At 36.5% G+C, this 23,065-nt stretch overlaps 1 protein-coding gene across 5 annotated transcripts; it reads right to left on the bottom strand.

Annotated features, from left to right (window-relative positions):
• Nucleotides 1–1,477: 1,477 nt before the first annotated feature.
• Nucleotides 1,478–19,730, bottom strand: LOC139119941 (ciliary-associated calcium-binding coiled-coil protein 1-like). Of its 5 annotated transcripts, XM_070683901.1 has the most exons (14): nucleotides 19,308–19,730; nucleotides 18,225–18,397; nucleotides 15,892–15,966; nucleotides 15,323–15,376; nucleotides 15,020–15,031; nucleotides 13,665–13,771; nucleotides 13,246–13,415; nucleotides 12,316–12,460; nucleotides 11,392–11,464; nucleotides 10,484–10,489; nucleotides 8,210–8,381; nucleotides 7,380–7,439; nucleotides 4,928–5,031; nucleotides 1,478–2,042 (listed from the first exon to the last, which is right to left on the bottom strand). In XM_070683901.1, exons 2-14 carry the CDS (start codon nucleotides 18,273–18,275, stop codon nucleotides 1,959–1,961), a joined length of 1,113 nt encoding a protein of 370 aa, XP_070540002.1. In that variant the 5' UTR covers nucleotides 18,276–18,397; nucleotides 19,308–19,730; the 3' UTR covers nucleotides 1,478–1,958. The 5 variants fall into 5 exon arrangements, with proteins under 5 accessions (XP_070540002.1, XP_070540003.1, XP_070540005.1 ...); XM_070683902.1 differs by lacking the exon at nucleotides 10,484–10,489 and having other exon boundaries at nucleotides 19,308–19,727; XM_070683904.1 differs by lacking the exons at nucleotides 7,380–7,439; nucleotides 10,484–10,489 and having other exon boundaries at nucleotides 19,308–19,727.
• Nucleotides 19,731–23,065: the final 3,335 nt, after the last annotated feature.

Below are 23,065 nucleotides of genomic sequence, written 5' to 3'. Positions count from 1 at the left end.
GCAGCTCCAGCAGAACTTCTTAGTGTATGAATGTACTGTATGTTCTTAGAAGTTAAATGTGCGTTCTTTCTTCTTAAAAATATGTAGAAATTGTAAATTTTGACTGCTGGACTTACATTAATATTGAGTGGCAATATTTCACGCCCTTTCTCCGGATGTACATCATCAGGCCGACTGCTCCTGTGGCAGCCAAAGTTCGTTGACCCGTTAAGATGCATGTACAGATGTAGATGAACTTTCGGGGAATGCTTTATGAAAAAGGGGCAATATTCCAGAATTGGTACGGCAACAAACAGTAGTATTACAGAACCACAATTACTGGGCCTTTGTGTTTTGTCAATAGCAGTTATGATGTCATCAGTTTGTGGCCGTATCACTTTTTGAATTTGCCGAAATACCCCTTTTTCTGATTTCTGGGACCTGGATGGCGGCTGATCACTTTGCAGTCTTGTACGGTTGTCTGTGAACGGGTTCTTTCTTTTTTATTCCTTACAGCATCAGTCAGTGAAATTGCATGACAGGTACACATTTAAATTAATAGGATCTTTTTAAGGTAACCCCTGAAAAGCAGCTTTGTCTCCAAAAATGGAACAAGCATGCTATGATTTTTTTAAAGAAAGTGTAACGATGGGCTTTAGAGCTGTACTCGCTCACCAATCCACGGAAAAGCATAGTAATTGTCATGGAAACAAATACATTGTAAATTTATGAGTGTTGGAAATAAACCTGGCAAAATACAGATCTAGTTATTTTCTGAACATTTTACCGGCATCCTCTGACCCCAGCGTCACCTCCATTCAATGACCATTTCGTTGTGAAATTGAACGATTGTACAGCACCATGCCACACGGATGTGAATGTAAAACAAGACATCCTGGCTTTAAGGTAATATACACCTCAAAAATGAAAGCCTTAAACTTTTACTCAAACTTTCCTCAAGGAATCTTTCAACAATTCTCTTTCAAAATCAAGAATGAAAATCGGGCGGTCACCGTGCAAATTTTGGTACTAGAAAAACAAATAACCCAAGATTTACCGATATTTGATATTCAAAATGGCTGCCGTCTCTGTGTTAACTCTATGGAGAAAAATAGAAACTTTCGATTTTTGAAAAACTAAGACCGTGAAAAGATGTCTTGCACCAAGAGCTTTAAAATGAGCCCCCACAAGTGGTAGATCAGAAAAGAATTGTAAAAGTTTTAGAGTCAGAATATCTGTCCCCGAGGCATGTTCTACCTTAACAATTTTGAGCAAATTGCTGATGAGCCGTACCACTAGCTTTTTTTATCTTCTCCATTTTTGAGCAGTGTAATGTGACATGTATATGCCTGTAGTCTTATAAAATGTATAAAAGTAAAACTTAATGTCTATGATAGTCATTGATCATCTCAGCAATGTCAGTGTTTTTTATCAATGTCAAGGTACCTAGAGGAAAAATCTCCAACAACATTTGAAAACGCTACAGAGAATCACAGAATTCGAATGACGATACTTCTCTTTATTACAACTGCAATACATGATATATACAAATCAAAAGCAAAACGTTGCAAATGTACCATATTAGCCTATGTACAGGTGGTCCAAGTAGTATAAAAACTTATGAATTGAACAAATTAGATTACGGATGGGAAATAAAATACATTATGGTATACCTATAAGCATATGTTGGCCTATTTACAATGAAGGAAGCATGGAAAACTTGAAATACACGGAAATGCATCTGGACAGATGGTGAAATTTTTTACAACATGATTTACAAAGTATCTTCCAAAGTAAATTTCAAGTCGTATCTATCAAATATGATATGGAGTCTCAAGACAGCTCCTTATCATCTTTCTGATGAAACTAACGCAAAAGACCTAATCTGCATCTGTTATCAGAGGAAATGTCCATTTCATGCTGCACTCTCATCCATCAACATTCTCTTCCTTGGATTTTGATGTTTTTCTTCAAAATTATTATGTTTCAGCTATTCGGTGTATTTTGTTTATCCTCTGGATGATTTCTGATTCACGTTCCTTGAGTTTCTTGGCAACGTCGTTCTGAAATTGTAAAGACAGAAAAGAAATATGAACCATGGTTTGAAGTGTGCTTGAATATGAAAACAGAAGCTTGACCAGTTTTCTCTGTTTGAGAATGTGTGCTAAAAGTGTGAAATACACAACACGATTGGAACTAATTTGGGATAATTGGATGATGAAGTAATGTCGATTTAATCTGCAAATGTTATCTCATCTGCTTTTCTTTTAAAGTTACACACTTGTTTCTATATGAGCAATTTGTAATATTGCAACATTCAGCTATAACGCACCTAACACTTTTGAGAAATTTGAAAAATATGAAGAGCTGATTCTCTCAAATTAGTTCCAATGGTGTTAAACATAAAGCAAGGTGGCCCATAATTTTTTCCCTGAATGCCATACAGTGATGTCATATGATATGAAAAGTAAACAAGACACTTTGAACACTGGGTTTTGCTGCCATTTGGGAACATATGTAAATAATACCATAGCTTCACAAACTTCAGTAAAATCTCTACTGTCCCCAAGCTAGGGCTTGACTTAATTAATACAAAGGAGAACACAAGTAAGATTACTTTTGGAATCCCAGAAACATTTACTTCCTACCTGGCCTTGACAGAAGTCCTTCAGTGTATTAAGCTAAAGTCAGTATAGTGAGTCATGTTTCATGATAAAAAGTCATCAATCAAAATTTCTCAACAAGTGCATGTCTGTGATAGTCAAGGCCTGTACAACTAATATCCTCTGAGTGACCAGTCTGGCTGTGACCTTTATACAGCCATGATTACAATTTGTCAGATGGGAAGTGATTGCCTCTTTCAGAAGGAAAGAGCAAGTCCCACATTGCACATCAACTTGTACAACATCACCACATCCCGTACATGGACCACAACTCAGCTGATTGGAAGAGAATCTTTTTTAAAAGTTTCAGGAGTATTTTTTTCTTGTTTTTAAATTTTGATGTGACTTGATGTAAACCTTTTAATTGTAAATAGCATCGACTTTTGAATTTTAGAGTCCACAGACTAAGCAGCAGGGCTTCTATTAAAAAAATGCATCTATGAAAATTGTTGCATGTATCTTCTCTTCAATTATCATCTCAAACTGTTTTGAAATTCATGAGACAAGTAAAATTGTGAACCATGTAATTTTTTGATTCAATTGACTTTTTCAATTTAATTGCCCTCAGATTAGAAGTATCGGAAGTGGCAGAATTAGAACACTGTCACCTATTAAAGTCTAGATGTGGGGACAAACAACATAGAGAATCTCATTTTGGAGTTTGTGATGGAAAATACCATTAGCAAATTTATCACATGCATATCACCCTGTTTAATGGTTAATGTAGATAATAAAAGTGACCTTCAATTTCTGACCCTTGACCCTGTCAGCATTCCTGGGTACATTGTATTTAAATACGTAGACAAACAGCTGCACATTAAAAGTACTATTAAAAGCATGAAGTGCGCGTTACAAACAATGCTATCAGCATTCTTTTCGAGAGCTGTTGTAACTCAGAAGCTGGCGGCAAAAATTTTGCCAAAATGAAGATGTGACAGCTGGAAAACACAGAGACCCATGCCAGCATTGTTCATGACTATACTATTGTGTTGATAATAAAATCAAAGGTAAAAGGCTAAAGGTTCATTACAAGTAGGTGGTGTGATTTTTGCTGTATCTGCAAAAGTTTAAAAAATCTGGCGTTGCTTTGAGAAGGAGCAAATAAAATCTTGAAATACTGACTCCACCTTCTGCTTGTGAAAGCTCAAAAATATTACACGTTTCAGTTGACAACAACTACTATATAAACAGAAATAGTATTTTGATATTTAAAAACTTTACTACCATCAACTTAACCTCCGACAACCGATGAGCATAGAACAGATGTCAAAGTGAAAGATGAACAGATGACTTATAGAATCAAATGGAAGAAATCTAGACTGCAAATTCTTAGAAAATTGAGCATAGCATCCACTGTATTTGAACTGGCAACTTTAACCCTTGGAGAGGGAAAGACAACTGACTATTATGCCATATTCACACAGGAGTCTAAATTTTCTTTGTGTATTTAATCTACAAGGAAAGAAAACTTAATTTGCTATTGCTTACATTTCATGAGTTACAATGTAGTTGTAAAATACCATTGACAGCTGGCTGATCTCACATTTGACAAATCAATTATACATACAGGTCAATGTTTACTGCAGGATTAGGGGTTCTGACTTTGAAAAACTTGAAACAGATCTTCATTGATGATGATTTATACCATATTCATTGGTTATTCATGTCAGTATGTTTGTAAGAAATGAAATTTTATAAAAAACATGTATCTTGACTTTAAAAACGTGCATCTGGACTCTGAAGTGGACTTGCATTAAAATTATTTGGTGGCTCAATCATGCTACTGTGTAAATATTTTTGGTGCCATGAAAATATTTGGCAAAAACAAGTAAATGTTATCACAGAGTATCAAAATTCTGTACCTCTAACCTTTGACCTTCGATCTGGCATGAAAACTTCCCATGTGAGATCATTCCCCAATATCTAAACTAACTACATGCTTGGGAAGCTCTAATGTAGTAAACATTCATCAAATTTCAAAATCTTGGACTATGAAATGACCTATCTGACTTTTTTTGCATTTTTTTGCCCTTCGGCATCAATATTGCTATTTCAAAACTTGTTGACATCTGTGAAAGTGTGAGGACATTTGCAGTTAACATACATACTTAGAACCTAATAAACCTACAGTCTCTTTCTCAAAGTTTTGTACAAATTACGTTTTTGTCCAGCCTTTGTCTATACTCCAGCGATCAGACTACATGATGTCTTTTCACATATGGACACGTCACTGACACTTCACTGCCAAGTGAAAACTTAGGAATACAGTGTTGTAGAGTAAATACCTGTAAATTTCCTAGCATGTCCTTGGCTACTTCATCCATTATTCGTTTAACATCGGTGGCTGTAACTCCTTCCAAGGGATCTACCACTGGCGTTGCAGTGCCACCTGTTGAAATGAACAACACTTGATGAAAAGTACATATCCTCTCTGCATCAGGATTGCAGATCCGTAACACTCTCGACCTTAACTTTAAACCAAAGATGACCTTAAAACCAACAAAACCCCACACATCATGCATTATGTAAATATCAGGTAAAAAAGCAAAAAGTATATCTTACAAGTAAAATTGTAGAAGAATGGAAAAAAGTAAAAAAGGTTTAATTCGTTATGAAATACTCTTTCATGTAAGGGGGTATGGGAGTTTAAACATTAGTACAAGACTTAGTCCCTGAATCTGGTGTTGTGTGTATAGGGATATGTATACTGCAGTATGTAATCAGACAGCATTCTGGGATTTGTTCAGTCTTGGGGAGTTAAGTCAGGTACAAGTTTACATCATCTCATGGAGGTATTTGATCAGATATTCCGGTGATGTTGTTAACATACGGAAGTGATTTGACAACTAATTGGCGTATGGAACAGGAACAGGATGTATTGGAAGGGCGGTGCATGTAATGATGTATGTATATCTTGGTAATTTGGTCATGTGTTAGGGTATATTGGTACAGTATAGATCAATGTACTTTGGCAAAAGCAGCATTGCAGTATGTCAACAGGTGATATTATGACTCACACCATTGGTGCATGTAGTTGGGGGATGGTTTCAAGAAAAGTGTTTGCACCCCAATGACTAACCGGCAAGAGCCAGACTCACAAGTAAAACATGACACATGGGATGTAACATGTACATGTACTCTGGACTTAGTAAAGGTCATACCGTAAAAACCCTATCAATTCGACCAGAAAAAATAATTATGATTTTAAACAGTTGAATTATTAGAAAATTAACAAAACCAAAATAATTTTAGTGGTCAAATTATTAGGGATGTCAACTTTTTTGACAGTTCATAAGTGATATGCTTACTATCTTGGATGATTAAAACATATAAAAGTCACTTTCCTGAAATCCCAACTGAAACAATCTCTGCTGTACATTGTATTGTTCTGTGTACTTTATCAAGAATGTTCAAAACAGCTTGTCATGATTGGTTGGTCGAATTATTAGAGATTGAGAAAGTCCCAAGTTCCATCTGTGGTTGGATTGAAAAGGGTGAAATAAAATTACGTTTTTGAGAAAAAAAATAGGGTGGTCGACTTAATAGGGTGGTCAAATTAATAGGGTTTTTATGGTACATTGACTCTATCTTAGTGATGGAGATGATGTATGGATGACATCTTGAGTAGCAGGTATGTTATAAAAGTATTTTGTTAGAAATATAGCTTTGATGTGTGTTCCATGTTTACAGAACTCATATTTGACTTGTAAGATGATGTTCCTTCAGTGATTAAACCAACAGTTCCATCTTAATATGACTTCTGGAAGTTAGATGTATAGAGATTTATGATAAACATAGGTATCACCAAGTCTTGATAAATTTAATTAAATTTAATCCTATTTAATTCCAGTGAATGCTTTGACACGGAGGGGTGACAAATGTAAGATTTATTGTGAAAACTAAGGCACTAGCTACTTCCACTTCTCCATATGCACGCATTATAAATGCCCATTACATATCAAGAAACACCATTAGGAAAGTGTTCCTAATGAGCTCCTGTTGCAAATTGTTTCAAATTTGATGGACTTGTAGCTGTTATAAATGGGTAGGACTTGTAGCTGTTATAAATGGGTACATATAGTCTGTAGTTACTTCACAAAAGGAAAACTGAAATACCTGCCTTGACAAATTGCATGGGGGAGGAAGATGGTGGAGATAAAAGAAATTGAACGTGTTGTACATGTGTGATTTGGAACAGGATATGAAGAATAAATGAAACCAGGATGTGAGTCTGAGAAAATATTGTTTTTACTACCGTAGAGTGTTAATCAATCTTCACTTTTATTTGGTTCAACCCTGCTGTATTATTTGTTATGGTGTTCTAAGACCCGAATATATGAAACCAAGGGTGAAAGGTCAGAGAGGTAGGAGGGCGATCAGGATTGAAAAAGAGGTCTTATGCTATGTGTATATTTTTTAGTATCCCTTACACTTGTATCCAGTATGTATATTAAGCACTAAGATGGGTAAAGTGTGTCGTTTATGAAATTCTGTGTGGAGATTGGGGATTTCAACATTTCACACAAAATATTACAGTAATGACACAATAACAAAGAACACACACAACGCCCTAGAAAACAATTCTGGGCTGACACGATATGTTTTTGACATGCATGGATGTATGCGTTACTGCCCTCTGAAATGCAAAGGTTGATGGAAGCAAGTATGCTGGTTAAATCTAGGATGGATTTTAATGAGTAGAAAACGCCACACACGAGTGTTATCTTCAAAACAGACCTTCACTTTCAACTGTGTCAACAACTGTTGGGGTTACTGTCGATGGGCTAGGTGATACAGCTATGGAGAAAGACATTCATTAGAAAAAAAAAGACAAAAAACATTCAACAAGTAACAAAACAAACAAAACATGGACAACATAAACGAAAACGAAACCTAGTAAAACAGATGCTTTGTCTTTCGGAAACCTGAAAGTAAAGTTGACGTTAATTTACAATGATGTGTCTTACTGTGTAACAATGCACATTGAAGATAACATGTGTCATAAAACAGAAAGCGTTTGAGAGAAACACAAAAATTTCAGTGTCCCAAAATATGTCTCCTAAAGCTGAGGTACATTCTAATTCAAACTAAAATTCTGTAGGAGTTAAATGTAAATGTATTTGAATTTCTAATCACTCTTCTTTTCTTAATGAATCTTGAAATTAAGCAATAAGTTGTTCACTTCATCAACATTCCTTTGTAGCTCTTTACTGTTGATGTGACAGTGAAGTGAAGAGAAAAGCGACAATTTGGTGGTAGTCAAACGATGAGCAGATTTGGGGGGAATATTTAGTCCACATATTACTACTACATAGCACTCTAGTGTGGTGTGTGAATGAATTTGAGTATCAATTTCCACAAACATATCACATTGAAATATTTGCAAGATAATACTATAATTTGAATATACAGATTCTGTTATTAACTTTTATTAAATTGTTAAAACCAAGTAAGACATTACTGTCGTTTTTTCTCTACCTCATATAACTGAACTGAATGAGCAAAATGACTATTTTGGACACACAAAGGGTACAGAAAAGAATTAATGGAACAGGATGATCACGTACCTGCTTCCATAGCTTCTTGGCCACCAGCTGCATCCTGGGCTGTCTGTTCTCCATCAGCCATGGGTGTGGACATTGCTGTTGCTATGTGATTGTTGTAAATTTCTTCATCTATACCTTCATCCAATGGTGGTGGGTATGGCAGATCAGCTTTTGGTAAAACTTCTATCAACAACTGAAATGTCATAAGGATCATAATTTTAGCATAGACCTTATAATCCATAAAATGCATAAGAACTGTGGTTAGAACTCAATGTTGTTTTGAAATTTACAGATATTCTAATATTGTTCACGTAACAATATTGACCAAACAGGTATAGCATTTGCCTTTTGATGTTCACAAATACAACTGCCCTCTGCATTGATCAATACAAGAAATGGATAAGCTTTTTCAATAGTGCCTTATGCAAGTATAATTTCTCATATGAGAAAGAAATCACGCTTCGCAGTTAACTCATGAGAAATCTTTTTCTCAGTCATTACACCAGTCAACATGTGAAAATTGAACGTACAAATATTCAAATCACATATATTCATATAACATTCACCACTGTATGATGGTATGTAATAAGTCAATGTGCAAAATATTTACAGCAAGTTTACAAATCTTGTCTGGTTTTCATACCAATTTGACATAGACCTCATATCTACTGGGGAAACATTTTTACTTATTTACCTTGAGACACATAAATTATTCTCCCTATCTATCCAAATTCTGTTATTTCAGTAAACTGCTTGATCTCTGCAATTGCTAACAGTTAACATTCTTGATCCCACTTTCAACAGTGAAGTTTGCTTTGTGTTAATGATTCCCCCATTCCCCTAACCCCCTGGCATAACAAAATAAATGTGAAACTTTTAAATAGAATCAAATTTTGAGATCTGACAGTTTGAAATCTACTTTCCCTGTAAAAACAATAATATACTTTAAATGAATATGTTATACCTGTTCAAATTTCTACATATTAATGAAATAGTAAAGTATCTAGACTTCATTTTACAAGCTGCATGTAAGAATTCTCTTGTTCTACTGTAAATAAAGGGAATGGTATAACATTTCATTTTCTGTTTCCTTCCTCAAATTAGATGGAAAAATTTCAAAATTCTTTTGATCAAAGAATGCAAACCGTTGAGCTCTTCTTTGTTATTTACTTCAAAGCAATCAAGAGTGTGAAGAGGAAAAAGGAAGCGAAAAAGTTGTATATTGAAATTTTTATTAGCATTGACAAATGCATTACGGGAAAATTGGTAACACTTTTCTCCATTTGGTATGAATAAATTAGCTCAATTCTGCTGATATGTGGGTATATCAAAGCCACATTACTTATACCTGCACTTATTGGTATGGAAATCATACACTATTTGTAAATTGGCTATAAATATTGTCCGCTGTCAAAATTTACATTGAAAGCCATGCATTGGATGCCTCTATGCTTTAATCATAGCATTTTACTGCCCTCATTATTGCAGCTTAGAGAAACTCTGAAAGTTGAACATCACCATTATGTAAAACCAGTGTATGAAATTGTTTCTTGTAATCTTCAAACATCTGAGCCATCAGAGAATGCATTGTCACAAAATCTTTACAAAAATTGTGTTAAAAAATGTTTTTGGTCCAGACTTAGTAAGAGAGATGTTAATTTATGGTTGAACTCAAAACAATGAGTCAGTAAATGTAAATTTGAATTTTGAATTATTGGGAAATGCTAGTCATATGACAGAAACAGGAAATATACATCATTTATCACAGTCTGTGATGTTATTATTTTCTTCAGAATAATTAAATCAGTGATTAAGATACTGTACAATAGTAATAGTTGTTAGGTTTGTTTGAAATCTTAATTCTTTTGTCATAGAACAGGGCTTTGTCAGTTGTGTATTTCAGACAACTCAGAAGTTATAATTGTGTTGATTTCCCTAACATGATCATCAACATACAATGTAATTCTCTCACAAGGGAAACTGAAGTTGACAAACCTCTGTGATGTCAATCTTCTACATGTCATCAAACTGCGTGTGCTTTCAGAACAAAACTCTGTGTGTGTGCTTTCAGAAAATTACTGTGTGCAACACACAACTGAACGCTCGATGATACAACAGTGTTTAGTTACCACAGAATGAATCACATATGATTACAGATTTTTACACCACATAAAGAAACCACCTCCAGAAAAGTTAGCAACACCATCCAAAGAAAGATAAAGAACCACCATGTTACACTATGGATTTCAAACACATCTAGTCAATTCGCCAACTTACTGTACTTTTTTTACTTACTTTGTCCTATGAATAGTACGGTGAGGAAAGTTCAAAGAAACAAAACAAACGTTATTTACCAGTGCCCTAAACATGTGTATGGCTACACTGAAACAAACATAAAGCACCTTAAACTTGAAATGTATCATAAAAGACAAAGGTGACAGACTGATGAGGAAAGATAATTTGACCCTGAGCTTATAAATAATCTCTTACAAAATGAAATCAACATTTATGAATTGATGAATCCAGTCCTACATTGAAATCATGAACAGTAACATCAACTTGTAAGTACGGAGTAAACCATGTATTATATATACATGTACATATGATTGAATGTGACAGAGAAAAATGTGGACAAAAAGTAGGTGACACTGTGTACTCTCTCAAGCACACACATTACACAATACAATGACCAATTACATCAGTACATGATGAGAATTTAAATATCACAAAACTTTGTGATGCATACTGTATACTACACTATTGTGTACTAAACTATGCCGGTACTGAGTAGGTAGCTTGAAAACTCATGTTTTGAAACTTGTCTTTTACACTTGAGAACAGTTGATGCTAACTTTTGTCAAGTTCATGCTTATGACTTGAAACAAGCCATGTGTAGATATAGGTTGGATCAATTCAAGAATGTTTTGATATAAATTTTTTCTTGTTCTGTCGAAGTTAAAATCAGTTCTACTGAGTAAAAGAAACATTCCCCTTATAAATATTCAACACCCTTGCTCTGTGTTACTGTATTTTAACTAACACAATAACAGGACTCCTAATTTACTTTAACGTTTTTCAAATACTTTAAAAAACATAAAACTTTTTTTAACTGTGGTATCATGGTCACTTGACCACACTGTAAGAGATTTACTTCTGTACGGCAAAATACTTGTGCAAATAGTAGAAAGTATGTCTGTACTTACTTCCCTACAAACTATCTGTTCTTCTCTTTCATGGTGGAACAGGAATTCATAAAGTTTGTAATGCTGGAACAATCTGCAGAGGTGGAGAGATAAGTATGGAGGTGTGTCATTGATGAAATCTCCTTCACATATCACACAAAATACACTGATTTCTTTTGATTTTTCTACGGCAAGTATGCACAGAAAACTGGCCCATGTTAAAAACCAACACCTTGGGCTTACAAGTTAGCGCCAAGAACTGAGGTTAGAAAATTAATTTATGCAGGGCAGACTCCCACATTATCATCTCATTGTTTTGGATGATGTAGAATACATATGGAAACGTACTGTTGTACTGCGTGTTCATCTTTCAAAGAGCGCCCTCTATCAAATACTGGTATACACCTGATCCTTGCATTTTTCATTTTAGAAGGCCAGTAGCTGTAACCTTTGATGGTTTTTGAACTATATTTTGTTTTGCATGTCAATGGCAAGTTCTTGCTTTACCCTCCAAAGCATGTTGAACACCAACCATTTAGCTTGTCAACTCAGTATCTCTACATATAGAATGCACTGTTATTGTTTACATTTGACTTCTAGTCTGGGCCAGAAATGGCTTTTCAACAATAACATTGCAGTTTACACAAGCACAGACTGAGTTGACTAGTTGAATACTGGGTATCACAACATGCTTTCAAGAGTAGAACAAGAAACTGTAGTTGACATTAAAAATGAAGAATCGTTGAAAAAATCACCCATAATACAGCTCCTGTCTCATGCTTCAATCAGCACAATTCTGACACATGTAACTGTAGTACAAAAAACTTTGTAAAAATAAGAATTTTCATCGTATCATCCTGGAATGAAGGACACATTGATCTTTAACAATAACAACATATTTGTGAAGTGACAATTGAACATGCTACGTGGTGAATTTGTACTTACGTCTTTTTGAGATAATCTGTTACGGTCTTTGCCTGGTTGATGTCAAAGAAGTCAAGACCGCCTGTAAATTCACAATTCTCATTTCCAACACCAGCCACCATTTTCTTGAACTCTTTCAAATTATCTACAACACTCATCTTTTTCTCTGTAAATGAAGTAGAAGAGATTAAGTTTAGTTTCACTGGTTTGCTTTCAAACAGGCCATCTTGAGTTCTTCTAATTGCCCATTCGCTGCCATTTTCTCTGTTTAGATAAAAACCATGCCATACATAACAATAGGATAGACCAAACCATGGTGGTGACAGAGTAAAAGTACCCCAACAAACACCTCTGTCAAACCTTAAAATGTTTTTCTGTGCCATAGATGTGCAAGTAATTTTATGGTTACAGACTGAATAAATCTATACAAAGGGCATCAATGTTAACATCTCTTGTAAATTAATATTGTTCAGAAATATGAAACAGTTCTTATCACAGTTCATTGAACTTGCCGTAATGAGCTACAAAGTACTTTTAATATTTACTCTCTGCTTATACACTGTGAACAAAGATTTCAACACAATGAAATGAACCAAGATTTTGTCACAATGAAATTTTAAAGTTCTAATGTAGATTAATGAGTGTACAGCTAGCATACTAATATGTTGCCGATCATACATGTACAAGCTCTTTTTGCCAGATGAACGATGGATGCTTCATAACAGCTTAGACAGTACAACAAGTAACTGTATACTGGAGAAAAAAAAATATTTGTGGCTACTTCCATTAAGAATATGACAGTGATCCAAAGTGATATCTTAAAACATCATACATGGACAGTTTAATGGGTAGCTTATACTATTTATAATTTATGACTATTCCAAAATCTTACCATTGTAACATGACTGTGGCACTGGATGTAGCAATGTTGTGCTATGACATTTAGCTTACCTTTGATATTATTCACAAGTGTGTGAATGACTGTTATGAAACCAGAGATCTGCTGTATAGTGAAGTTCTGTTCCTTTGCCCACCAGAAACCAGTCACATATAAATCAAGAAGTACGCCCTCATCAAGGTTTACGTGATGTGATGTCAACTTCAAAATTTCTGATAATTTTCTGAGGGCAAAAAAATATAGACGTCTGTTCACTTTCTACTGTACTATGAAATTTTCAAAACTCTCTGAATTTGAACGATCAAATGTATCACTATGGACTGAAATACAGGCATTTTCAGAGACAATATGGCTTACAATAATAACTGGAATCCATAACATCTCTTCAAAGATTGAATGGTATTTTGTTGCAGTTAAAGCACAAAAAGAGTTGCTCACGGTACATGCTGTAGGAGCTTGTGATTTCACTTACTTTTCAAGATCTTCTACTGAGAGATCCTGCAACATTTGCATCTGTGTGTTTGACAGGACTTTCCATGCCAAGGACCCCTCTCTTTCTTGAGCTCTAGCTTCATCATCCTGCAGGTGTGATTGTATCAAAGATGAGTCTCTTGTGCACATAGTACAAGGAACCCTACAAGTCTTGTGGATTCCGACAAACATTTAATTGAACCTGCCCTTGCTAATCAAAACCAGTGGAAGCCTTTTCAATTGTAATTGTAATTCTATATCATTTTATCTTTCATTCTGGATTTGTTTGATCAGAGGTCTACACAAATATGGGTGTTTTGCCTTGAAGAGACTATTTGCATAAACTGAGACTGGGAGGATCGAGAACTTCAAGACATAAAGTTTTCAAAACTGCCAAAAATTTGGTTATGAAAAAGCTGTACATTTGCCATCTTTTTCAATGCCATGGCGATATTTCTGTGGATGGCTCATTAATGCAGCATGAAATTGTATGTTAAGTGTTGCGATATCGCATTGATTTTTCAGATGGTGCTTTATGGACGATGATTGAATGTTATTGCAGTAGCAGCAAAGCAATGTGGTTGTTATGAATTCAATTATTGGAGGGTATTCCGGTAAACCTACTCAATACAGACCTAAACACATTGGCATTCAATTTGATTGGATTACCATGTCTATGATCTCATGTCCGAAACTACCGCATTAGACGGTAGAGTAACAATGAAATAGTCAACACAATTTACAAACAATCCGATCCGGACCACCGTGAGCGGCAGAGACAACTTCACTCAGTGTTCTTTCGACGTTCGTTTTCATCATGTTTTCAAATATTTCCACATAAATAATAGGACTAAATCACCAATGATTCATTTCATTAGCAATAATTTAAATCTAAAACGATATGCATTCAAAAAATTATGGAGGATTTAAAGGTATTTTGACACGATTTGCTGTTTGTTTTCAGTCGAACGCACCATACTATAGTACACATCACATACACTGCGATGCAGCTTTCGACAAGAAACTAAGAAAATTTTGGCGGATAAATGGAAACTATATACGTATGAACAATTTTCCATGGGGGTATAATTACACTGAGAGCTCTCCAATCGATGTCTCTGTACGCCTCGGGACCGTAACCCCTTCTTTGGATAGTGGGTTGGTTTGCTTTGCTCTTCTTCGCAGAAGGCCTGGAGGACGCCATTTTGGATATGCGCAAGTTGTTGCTAAGAAAACTGCGCATGCGTGTTTTCAACTTCACAGAAGTACAAATCTCGCGATAACATGTGAACTCCGGGATTACGGTTTGATAAACTTGTGTACGAAAAAACTTTTCAGGTTCAAAATGTGACTTACCCGAAGTCCTCGCTGCGTGATTAAACAAGAGGGACGAAATAGATAAAATACGTCAATAATAAACAATAAAGCAGTTGTACTAGACAGGAAAAATATGCACTCAATTCCACCGCAGAAAAGAAGCAATTCACTAAAACTATTAACCCCGGATAGTAAGATAACGGAAATAGGCCCCTACAGGCTGAGGAGTTATTAATAAAAAGTTAGAAAGGTAAAGCAAACAAACTACAGTTGCACAGCAGAAGAATAACAAAATTTCATTATGGAGAATATAAAGCTGAGGCATTGCTGACATGGACTTACATCTCTCATGGGGAACTTTCTGCTGCCTGTACTGGAGGTGCTGGTCGCACTTCCCTAAATCGTTGGAAAAGATAACAATGAATAAGTTGTCACGCTGTTGTTTTATCTCCTTGAAGAGTAGAATACTTGGGATACTGTGGAAATGATATTTACTACGAGTGCAGTGCTTATCGTCTTATGCCAATGATGACATGCATAGATGTATACAAATTAGTCGCCTGTGGTAGTACACAATGAAGGCCCCAGTAAGTATTAATCATTATTATAATGTGTAAAGCGGCTTTCCCCGTGTATCGAACCACAAGCGACTGTGTATCGAACCAAAAGTGACTGTGGATATATGTATATGACGTTACGAACGTGGGTGGGGGTGGGGGAACACTTACAGCGTATGCTATGGAATTAGACTAAGTTTAACACTAAACGTGATTGCTACGATTTATGTACACTGTCATAGTTTTATTACTCTTAAACAAAGAGTGCTGTTTATATGGGGAATGATCGGTGCCGTAGAAATGCCATGCCGTAAACCAGCGATATGCTGGATATGGTTTTGCGGCATCACTTACTTCGACCTTCAGGCCAACTTGGAGAGACAGCCTTCTCCCCGTTGAGGGCGACACCGCACTTACTGGAAGGCTTCCCTATATCAAGAGCAAGTCAGTGTTGCTTGAGAAACGAGCAGTATATAATGCGTGGTCAATAGATAAAATGATTTAAACTATTTCTACAGAAATTTTAATGCACCTTTAGACATAAACTTTCATTGTCCTTGTTAAATCTTTCAAAGTCATGCATGATATTATATAAGTAGACACCATACTACAGGGAAACACCAGTTTCTGTGTGGTGACATTATTGTATTGTTGCTCGAATTTTTTCTCACAAAACATCTTTCAGAACCGTGCATATACATGTACCGCGTTTCCTACCCAAACTTAAACTAATTCGCTACGCGGTTCTATGGAAAAGTGGAACACGAGGTCAGTGAAAATTGAAAATTGAATAACCTATTAAAGTCAACATGAATTAACAGGCGAACCCGGAATTCGAACGGACCACGATACAAACAATACTATGTGCAGAAACATAGACCCGAAAAACAGGTGTATTCCTGTGCATCTAGTACATTTTCCATACACTACAGTCGTCAAGGTGCGATACTTTATTCCCCAGTGTGCCTTACTCAGAAGCATTTAAGATAAAAATTTGCTTTATTTACTGCATGGTGCCGGTTAGCTTCAAGTAAAAAATCTGACATCATTCTTTTTAAATTTAAAAGCACTCATAGCAGACCGTCATTCGAGAAAGCTAACGCTAAAGTCTGTATAACGTAAATTAGCATGTAACGTATTTCCATATTCTTCAGTGTTAAAATGTAACAATTATCAAACTCTGATCAAATTTATGTCCGAGTATTTCGCCGTTGACTTTGTTACTGAAAATGACCTGCTCGTGAATTTTGTGATTGGGCCAAAGTTTGTTCTCGCATTATTTATTATGTCTGATGATTCATTGTAAATTGGTATCATTTGTTTTCGTAATATCATTTAAAACATCTTAATGCGTACGCGCGTGTGAGAAATTCCCTATTCACATTCATTCCAATTAAATCAGTCGCCGTGGTTTTAGAAGACCAAGAACGTACTAGCAGGGACTTGAGTAAAATATGTCTCAATGCCATTCGAGTAATGTGATTTGCAAGATACGTCGAGATATCTCATTCACATGGCTTTGCAAACGTACACTGACAATGTTCTAAATGATAAAGTTCAAGTGCTAAAATGCCACAGTTCCCGAGAGTTACTGTGGGACTGCGCTGTTGCGCCTGGCAAGTTTTATGCACATGCGCGGGATACTCGTCGAAAGTTACGTAAAATGCTGTACTACTATTAAAATTTTGAATAGTTTTGTTGTGAGGTAGCTTGTTTAATTACGTTGTACCCCTGTTAAACAAACGCTTATATTGAGATATGTACAAACGCTCGTAAAATTACAAAACTTTATTGCGCAGTAAAAATAAAATTAGTTCAAAGCCTTGCTCCTCACAGATATCTGAATTCATACAGTTAAAAATTAAGCTGTGCGTAGTGTAAAGTTGGAAAATATGGGTCGAAATCTCGGTGGAAACTTGATCTAAGGGCGATATAAAATTTCGAAATGTCTGCACGGTTGGTAAGCACAAGTGTCATATCAGAGGTTATTTTCCCCAGCAACAACGGTAATTATATTTCAAGCCTGATTAAATCTCAGAAATGCGTATTGCTTGGAATAATCAAAATATGTTTCGAACCGAAGATATATTTGCTGTCGGTTTATACCGTCGGTTCATCTAGAAATCGATTGCTAATATTGATCAATTATAAATGAAATATTCCGGTTTCAATAGGAACGTGTTGATTGATCTGTGAGATGAATAATTCATAGTAACACCATTCATTCTTCTCATGCTTCCACGGCGGGTCAGGAAGGTTTTTTGAACACTATCGATAAAACATCACGTCTTCCAAACGACAGATACAAATACGTCGCGTTGTGATTCCTAGTTATGTGTTATTGTACCCTCTCTGTACCTGTCTAAACGAACTGGTGTCGTCGGCCATTTACCAAAACACTGATAAATAATAATCCAAAGCTTAGAGCAATCAGGACCTTATTTATTCACATTGTAGAAAGACAAATACGCCATAGATGATTGGCTTTGCAGTATTTTGGTGACGTATCCATGAGTAACTCAATAGCCCATTCAACGTAACTTGGACCACCGCGCAGCATAAACCGGTTCGCGTGCTTGATCCGAGGAGACACTTGTCCGACAAAAGAAACCGTAGACGCAAAGTCAAAGGGCTAGAGACAATTGAATACAACAGATACAGTGACAATGCGAGTTATTTGGACTTACCCTGCGGAGATTCATACTGCTTCCTTTCCTTGATAACCGTCTCTCCGACATCTTCGTGCCTCGAATTCTAGATTGTCCGGTCTGTCTAGTCCTATTTCAGAGAGGATTCCGAAAATGGTTGATCCGAAACAGTTCCGCCAGTTCTCGTATGCGTGTTTGTGCTACGAAAGCCGCTGTAAATAAATTAATCATGAACTGTATTAGAGATACCCCCACATATGCCCTGACAGTTGCTCGAACATAATTAATTAAAGAATACGGTCAAAATTAGTCAAGCTTCATCGACGACATTGTAAGCAAAGGAAACGTTTTGCGACGAGGAAATGCTGGCTGGCGAAGAGAAGAAAAAATTGCGAGAAATGTTAAACTTCAGAAACCATGTGTATTAGCTAGCAATGATATGGTCGCGTATGGACATACCGTAGATACACCTGCCCCAGTGTGGCTACATTAAAACATGGTGAAACTTTTCCATTGATATGCCAGACATGCAATGCTTTGAACACGAGAAAGAGTGAAGGCTTCGGCATGTGAAATACTCGACGCCACACGTACGCGAAAGTTGCCTCTAAAATTTGAATGTTTGGTCAACGAGGCGATCACTAGGGGACACCCGACACCGAGGTTCATATTAAAACATGCCGCACCACTTAGCAACCTGTTTCAAAATTGAATTGCACACGCAGAGACTTAATGGAAATCCACTGACTCCAAGGTTAATGCCTATCGCTTATATGTGTATGGCTTTAAAAGCAGGGAGAGCAAAGCATATGAAAAGGTCGGGTTAAATATGAATTACATTCAAATGCTGCGGGGTTTTATCTTAAGATGGTGACAAAATCCTTCCCTGGTCGTTAACCTGCGATAAGCGGCCCGATATTAATTACTTAATAACGATTTTTTGCGATACAATCTCTATAATAAATCATATTGATTTTAGTTCACGTTCAAAGTGACAAACTTACAGTTATTTTAATTGTGCACCTTGCTCGGGGTGGGTTTCCTCGCTTATATGCTCACTGCCGAACTTCCATTTAAATATGACATGTAAGGCGATTTCGTTTATATGTTGTGATATCTTACCTCCGTCTCGTCGAGAGTTATCTCAGTTCCACGAGGATGAATTCTCTCTCAATATAAAGTAAAAAACATCGTTACAGCACTGACAGGAAAACAGAACCACGTCGAGCGCAGTGGAAAATCCGTTGGGGAAAGACCGCGTTGAGCTGAACGTATTGCTGGCTCTAGGCAACCCTTAATCACAGTAAACTAGCCTAATCAATATGAGAATCAATGGACAGTTCCAACTTTGGAAACTCGGGTGATTGAACACACTGAATGAATCATCAAGACGACGGCTTATCCAAGACTCTACCAACGTGTTAGGATACCGATTACCAAGTGACACTCAACACCAGTTCATTTTGGCCACTTCTTCCAAGTCTTTCAACAGCTCCTCATAACCTTGTGACCAGCGAATGACAAAACTACCAGGAGTGCCTGTTGACACAGGGAGATGTTTACAGCACTTCAATTTCAAACTTTGAACTTTGCTGTATCTACATCGTGACTTTCTGATTGGGAAAAAGCTAACTCTTAGGGGCATTGCACAAAGGATGACAAAATAAATGAGATAAGAGCTTTTACACCCTTGATTTGTGCAAACACGATTTATTTAAATTAGAGGGTTGATTCAAAGCAACGTTCCATTATAAACTGTGTGTTGCTGTCAGCGTCTTCAGGCTACAAAGCCAGTTGCAATGGTTTGTGTATCTATCTATCTTGCTAGGGTTGTACGACACACCTACCGATTTAATTAGGTTGTGGACTGAGTTCCGCACTTGGTCAAGGGGTAATTGCTATTTTTCGAGTTTTGATTTCAACCCGAGAGAGTGCAAAGAGTGAAATGTGATCGCTTTCGAAAAGTTCACATCGGGAATATTAGAGGTTTTGCTCCTTGGTACTATCGAAGTATTTTTTTCAGCTTGATATTTTGTACTACATTCCTGATTGTTAATCAGTGCGGCTGCCTCTTCAGTTCGATGGACTTTCACAAACCCATTGTTGAAGCCCTTTTATTCGTATTTGATTTGACGAACTCAAATATCGTGCCACCCAAACAAAAAACCCGTTGAAAACTGCAAACATTACTGCTAATTGCTGTTTACCGATATAATCCATCATGTGACGTCGCTCCAGGGAACACTCAGAAAATGCTCAGGTGTTTTTTTCTAAGTATAGAACTGGGTGGCTCTAATGGCACCGATAAATCGATCGAAGCTACTTTTTACAAATATTGTAATAGATACAACCCGAGACTTTCATAACGTCAAGTTCATTCTCCGTCTTCTGTCACGGAGCAATAAATAAAATCAAGTGAAAAATCTCGGTCACTGTCGAAGTCCTGTATTAGAAATGTCCAAGTCTTTTTTATTCACAGGTACTTTCGCTTGAATAAATCTGATTGAAACTTCCATAAATGAATGAATGAACGAAGGAACGAATAAATAAACAAAGAAATAAATAAACAAATAAATAATAAAACCAATTAACGAGATTGATTGATTAAAAAATGTCTCTCGAAGTTAGTTTTCGAGAGTCATAAATCCATCAAGAACCAATGTTCAGAATTGCTATTTGTAAATTGGTTGACTTAGTCTCGGTAAAAAACAGTCTTGAGAAAATTTAATGAATACGTAACATGGTTATTGCACTTCAGAGAAACTTCTCAAAAATAAGAAAAACATGTCATTTAGTATAGCAGAGTATCGTGACTTCACTATAAATGCCCTTAGTATTCACCATGAGTTGTTTTATTCGGAATTTTCCTGTCCTTTAAATCTTTCTAATGTGTCAGATTGAGAAATTGCATCGAGAAAACTGCATCAACACACCACTCTTTCTTACATTGGATGTCGCCGTATTGAATATAAACTCCATGCACAGAAATAATGTCACTTGTTGCTGGAGGCAGCTCACATACCGCCACCGGATTTGTGCGCCTGGCTCATTATTTTTTCATGAGAAATTTACAGTGCCAGTATTTATTGCCATGGTAACTGCTGACGAGTCATCAGATTATCACTTGTGTAACCTGAGAGTCTGCCAAGATTAATGGGCTTCATCACCTCAGATCAATTTCTAATGACAGTCACGCTGAAGCAGAAATTGACAAGACGTTTTCGTTCATGAAAAACACCACAAACAGTGTTCACGATTGGCACCTTCTGAGGTGTAAATCACCACCAATCAAAGCAAGTAATCTACATTCTCGCAACATTTAAATAGCATTAATGATATTTTTAATGTTAAAAATAGTCTCCCTGAGTGATACCGCGCACCCGGTTGTCAAGACTACAGACATATTGATGCCAAGCTGCCTAATCCGGAAACCATCCATCGTCATTATTCCGCGAATATTGAATGTGTCGCCTCCATGTAAAGGAAAAGACTGCAGCTTCCATTTGTCGTTAGAAAACAGTACATTATTTCAGAACACTGCAAAGAATACCAGAATCCTACTTGACGTCAAATCCGTTTAATGTGCAGATGCGGCAGATTGCCAATACCAATTTCTATTCTACAGATTCGAATTTGTCAACTTGAAGATCTGTCATTCAAGTTGAAATGTCTGATGTACAAAGACTTTTCAAGTGTCCATGGCTTATCAAACCTCGCGCCAAAATAAGCACCCTATAATCGGATGAGCGAAAGGTTTTCTGTACAGTGAATCTGTGTATTACAGTACTCAATGTTTGCGGAATGTTCATAACGTAATGCCGAAAGGGAGGCGTGTGTTTGTTGGAAACTGTGACATGTGCATACACAGACTCACTATGTGTACACGTAAAAAGCCCTTGATTAAATTACATACCTTAAACAGGTGAGTCTCCCGCAATCAAAAGCGAACAGCAAGCGAATTCGAAAATACAGTTTCTTTCGTAGGGTTGAATCCTCGGGACAACGCAAGTATGTAGACAGTCACTGTGATTATCAATACCTGTGCGTGGTAAGGTATCCACGAATATAGATGAGGAAGAGAAAGCTATCTTCACCTTGCTTGTGAAGGCGTCAGGTTTAATGGAGGCTACTTCAGCTGCAGTTTCAGCAGCAATCTGTTATAGACAGCTCAGTAACTCCTAGAGACAGTAAATCAACACACCGCGCGCAGACTATGAGTAGAGACAGTATTTCGGAATTAAACGTGTCGCGTATCTCACTACTAGAAATGGATTTCTAGGCATTCTGATGCAAATAATGTAATCAAATTTTCTTCTAAAGGTTAGGAAGGCTTTTCTCACCGAAAGAAGCTACTCTCTTTGTTCTCATATAAAGTCATTCACTTTGTTTATCGATTTTACCGGCACTGACGTAAAGGACTAATCGCTTTCACATCTGCAGAGTATATGCAAAGATACAGTAAACCTCGCGAAACAGAACACGAAGCCTACGAAATAATTAAGTTCAAAATGCAATGTTTTAGACGCTTCGATTAACTTCAGTACACGCAGAGATTACAAAGTGGATGATTATATGAAAGAGGTAACAGTGGTTTTTGCAGTGTTCGACGAAGAAGGACTTAAGGGCTCTTATTTCACCGCACTGGGGTACTTTAAAGTCATATTAGAAAACTTATTCCGCATGATTGATGCCCTATGCAATCAACATGGATTAAAACACAAATGCACAGCAATTAATTTGAGGCCTGACCTGACTTTGACGTTAATGGTTTGATTGTTGGGTATTTAACTGCGAGCTGACACACACGGAGTAGGTTAAAATTCCCTTTTCTTCCTGCATGTTCAGTAGCTTTAAGGCTTTCGTAACTATTATTACGCTCA

This window comes from Ptychodera flava, chromosome 20 (assembly GCF_041260155.1).
Source record: "Ptychodera flava strain L36383 chromosome 20, AS_Pfla_20210202, whole genome shotgun sequence".
NCBI classification, from domain to species: domain Eukaryota; kingdom Metazoa; phylum Hemichordata; class Enteropneusta; family Ptychoderidae; genus Ptychodera; species Ptychodera flava.
Note: the sequence above shows the minus strand (reverse complement) of the source record. Positions and strands in the feature narration are given on the sequence as shown.

Excerpts from the sequence above, each read along its gene's own strand:
- LOC139119941 (XM_070683901.1), bottom strand. The coding sequence starts at position 18,275 with ATGTCGGAGAGACGGTTATCAAGGAAAGGAAGCAGTATGAATCTCCGC. Across the intron at positions 15,967-18,224 it reads GCAGTATGAATCTCCGCAGG|GGAAGCCTTCCAGTAAGTGC; the intron begins GTAAGTCCAAAT and ends CTCTTGATATAG. Across the intron at positions 11,465-12,315 it reads ACAGATTATCTCAAAAAGAC|ATTGTTCCAGCATTACAAAC; the intron begins GTAAGTACAAAT and ends CCACCTCTGCAG.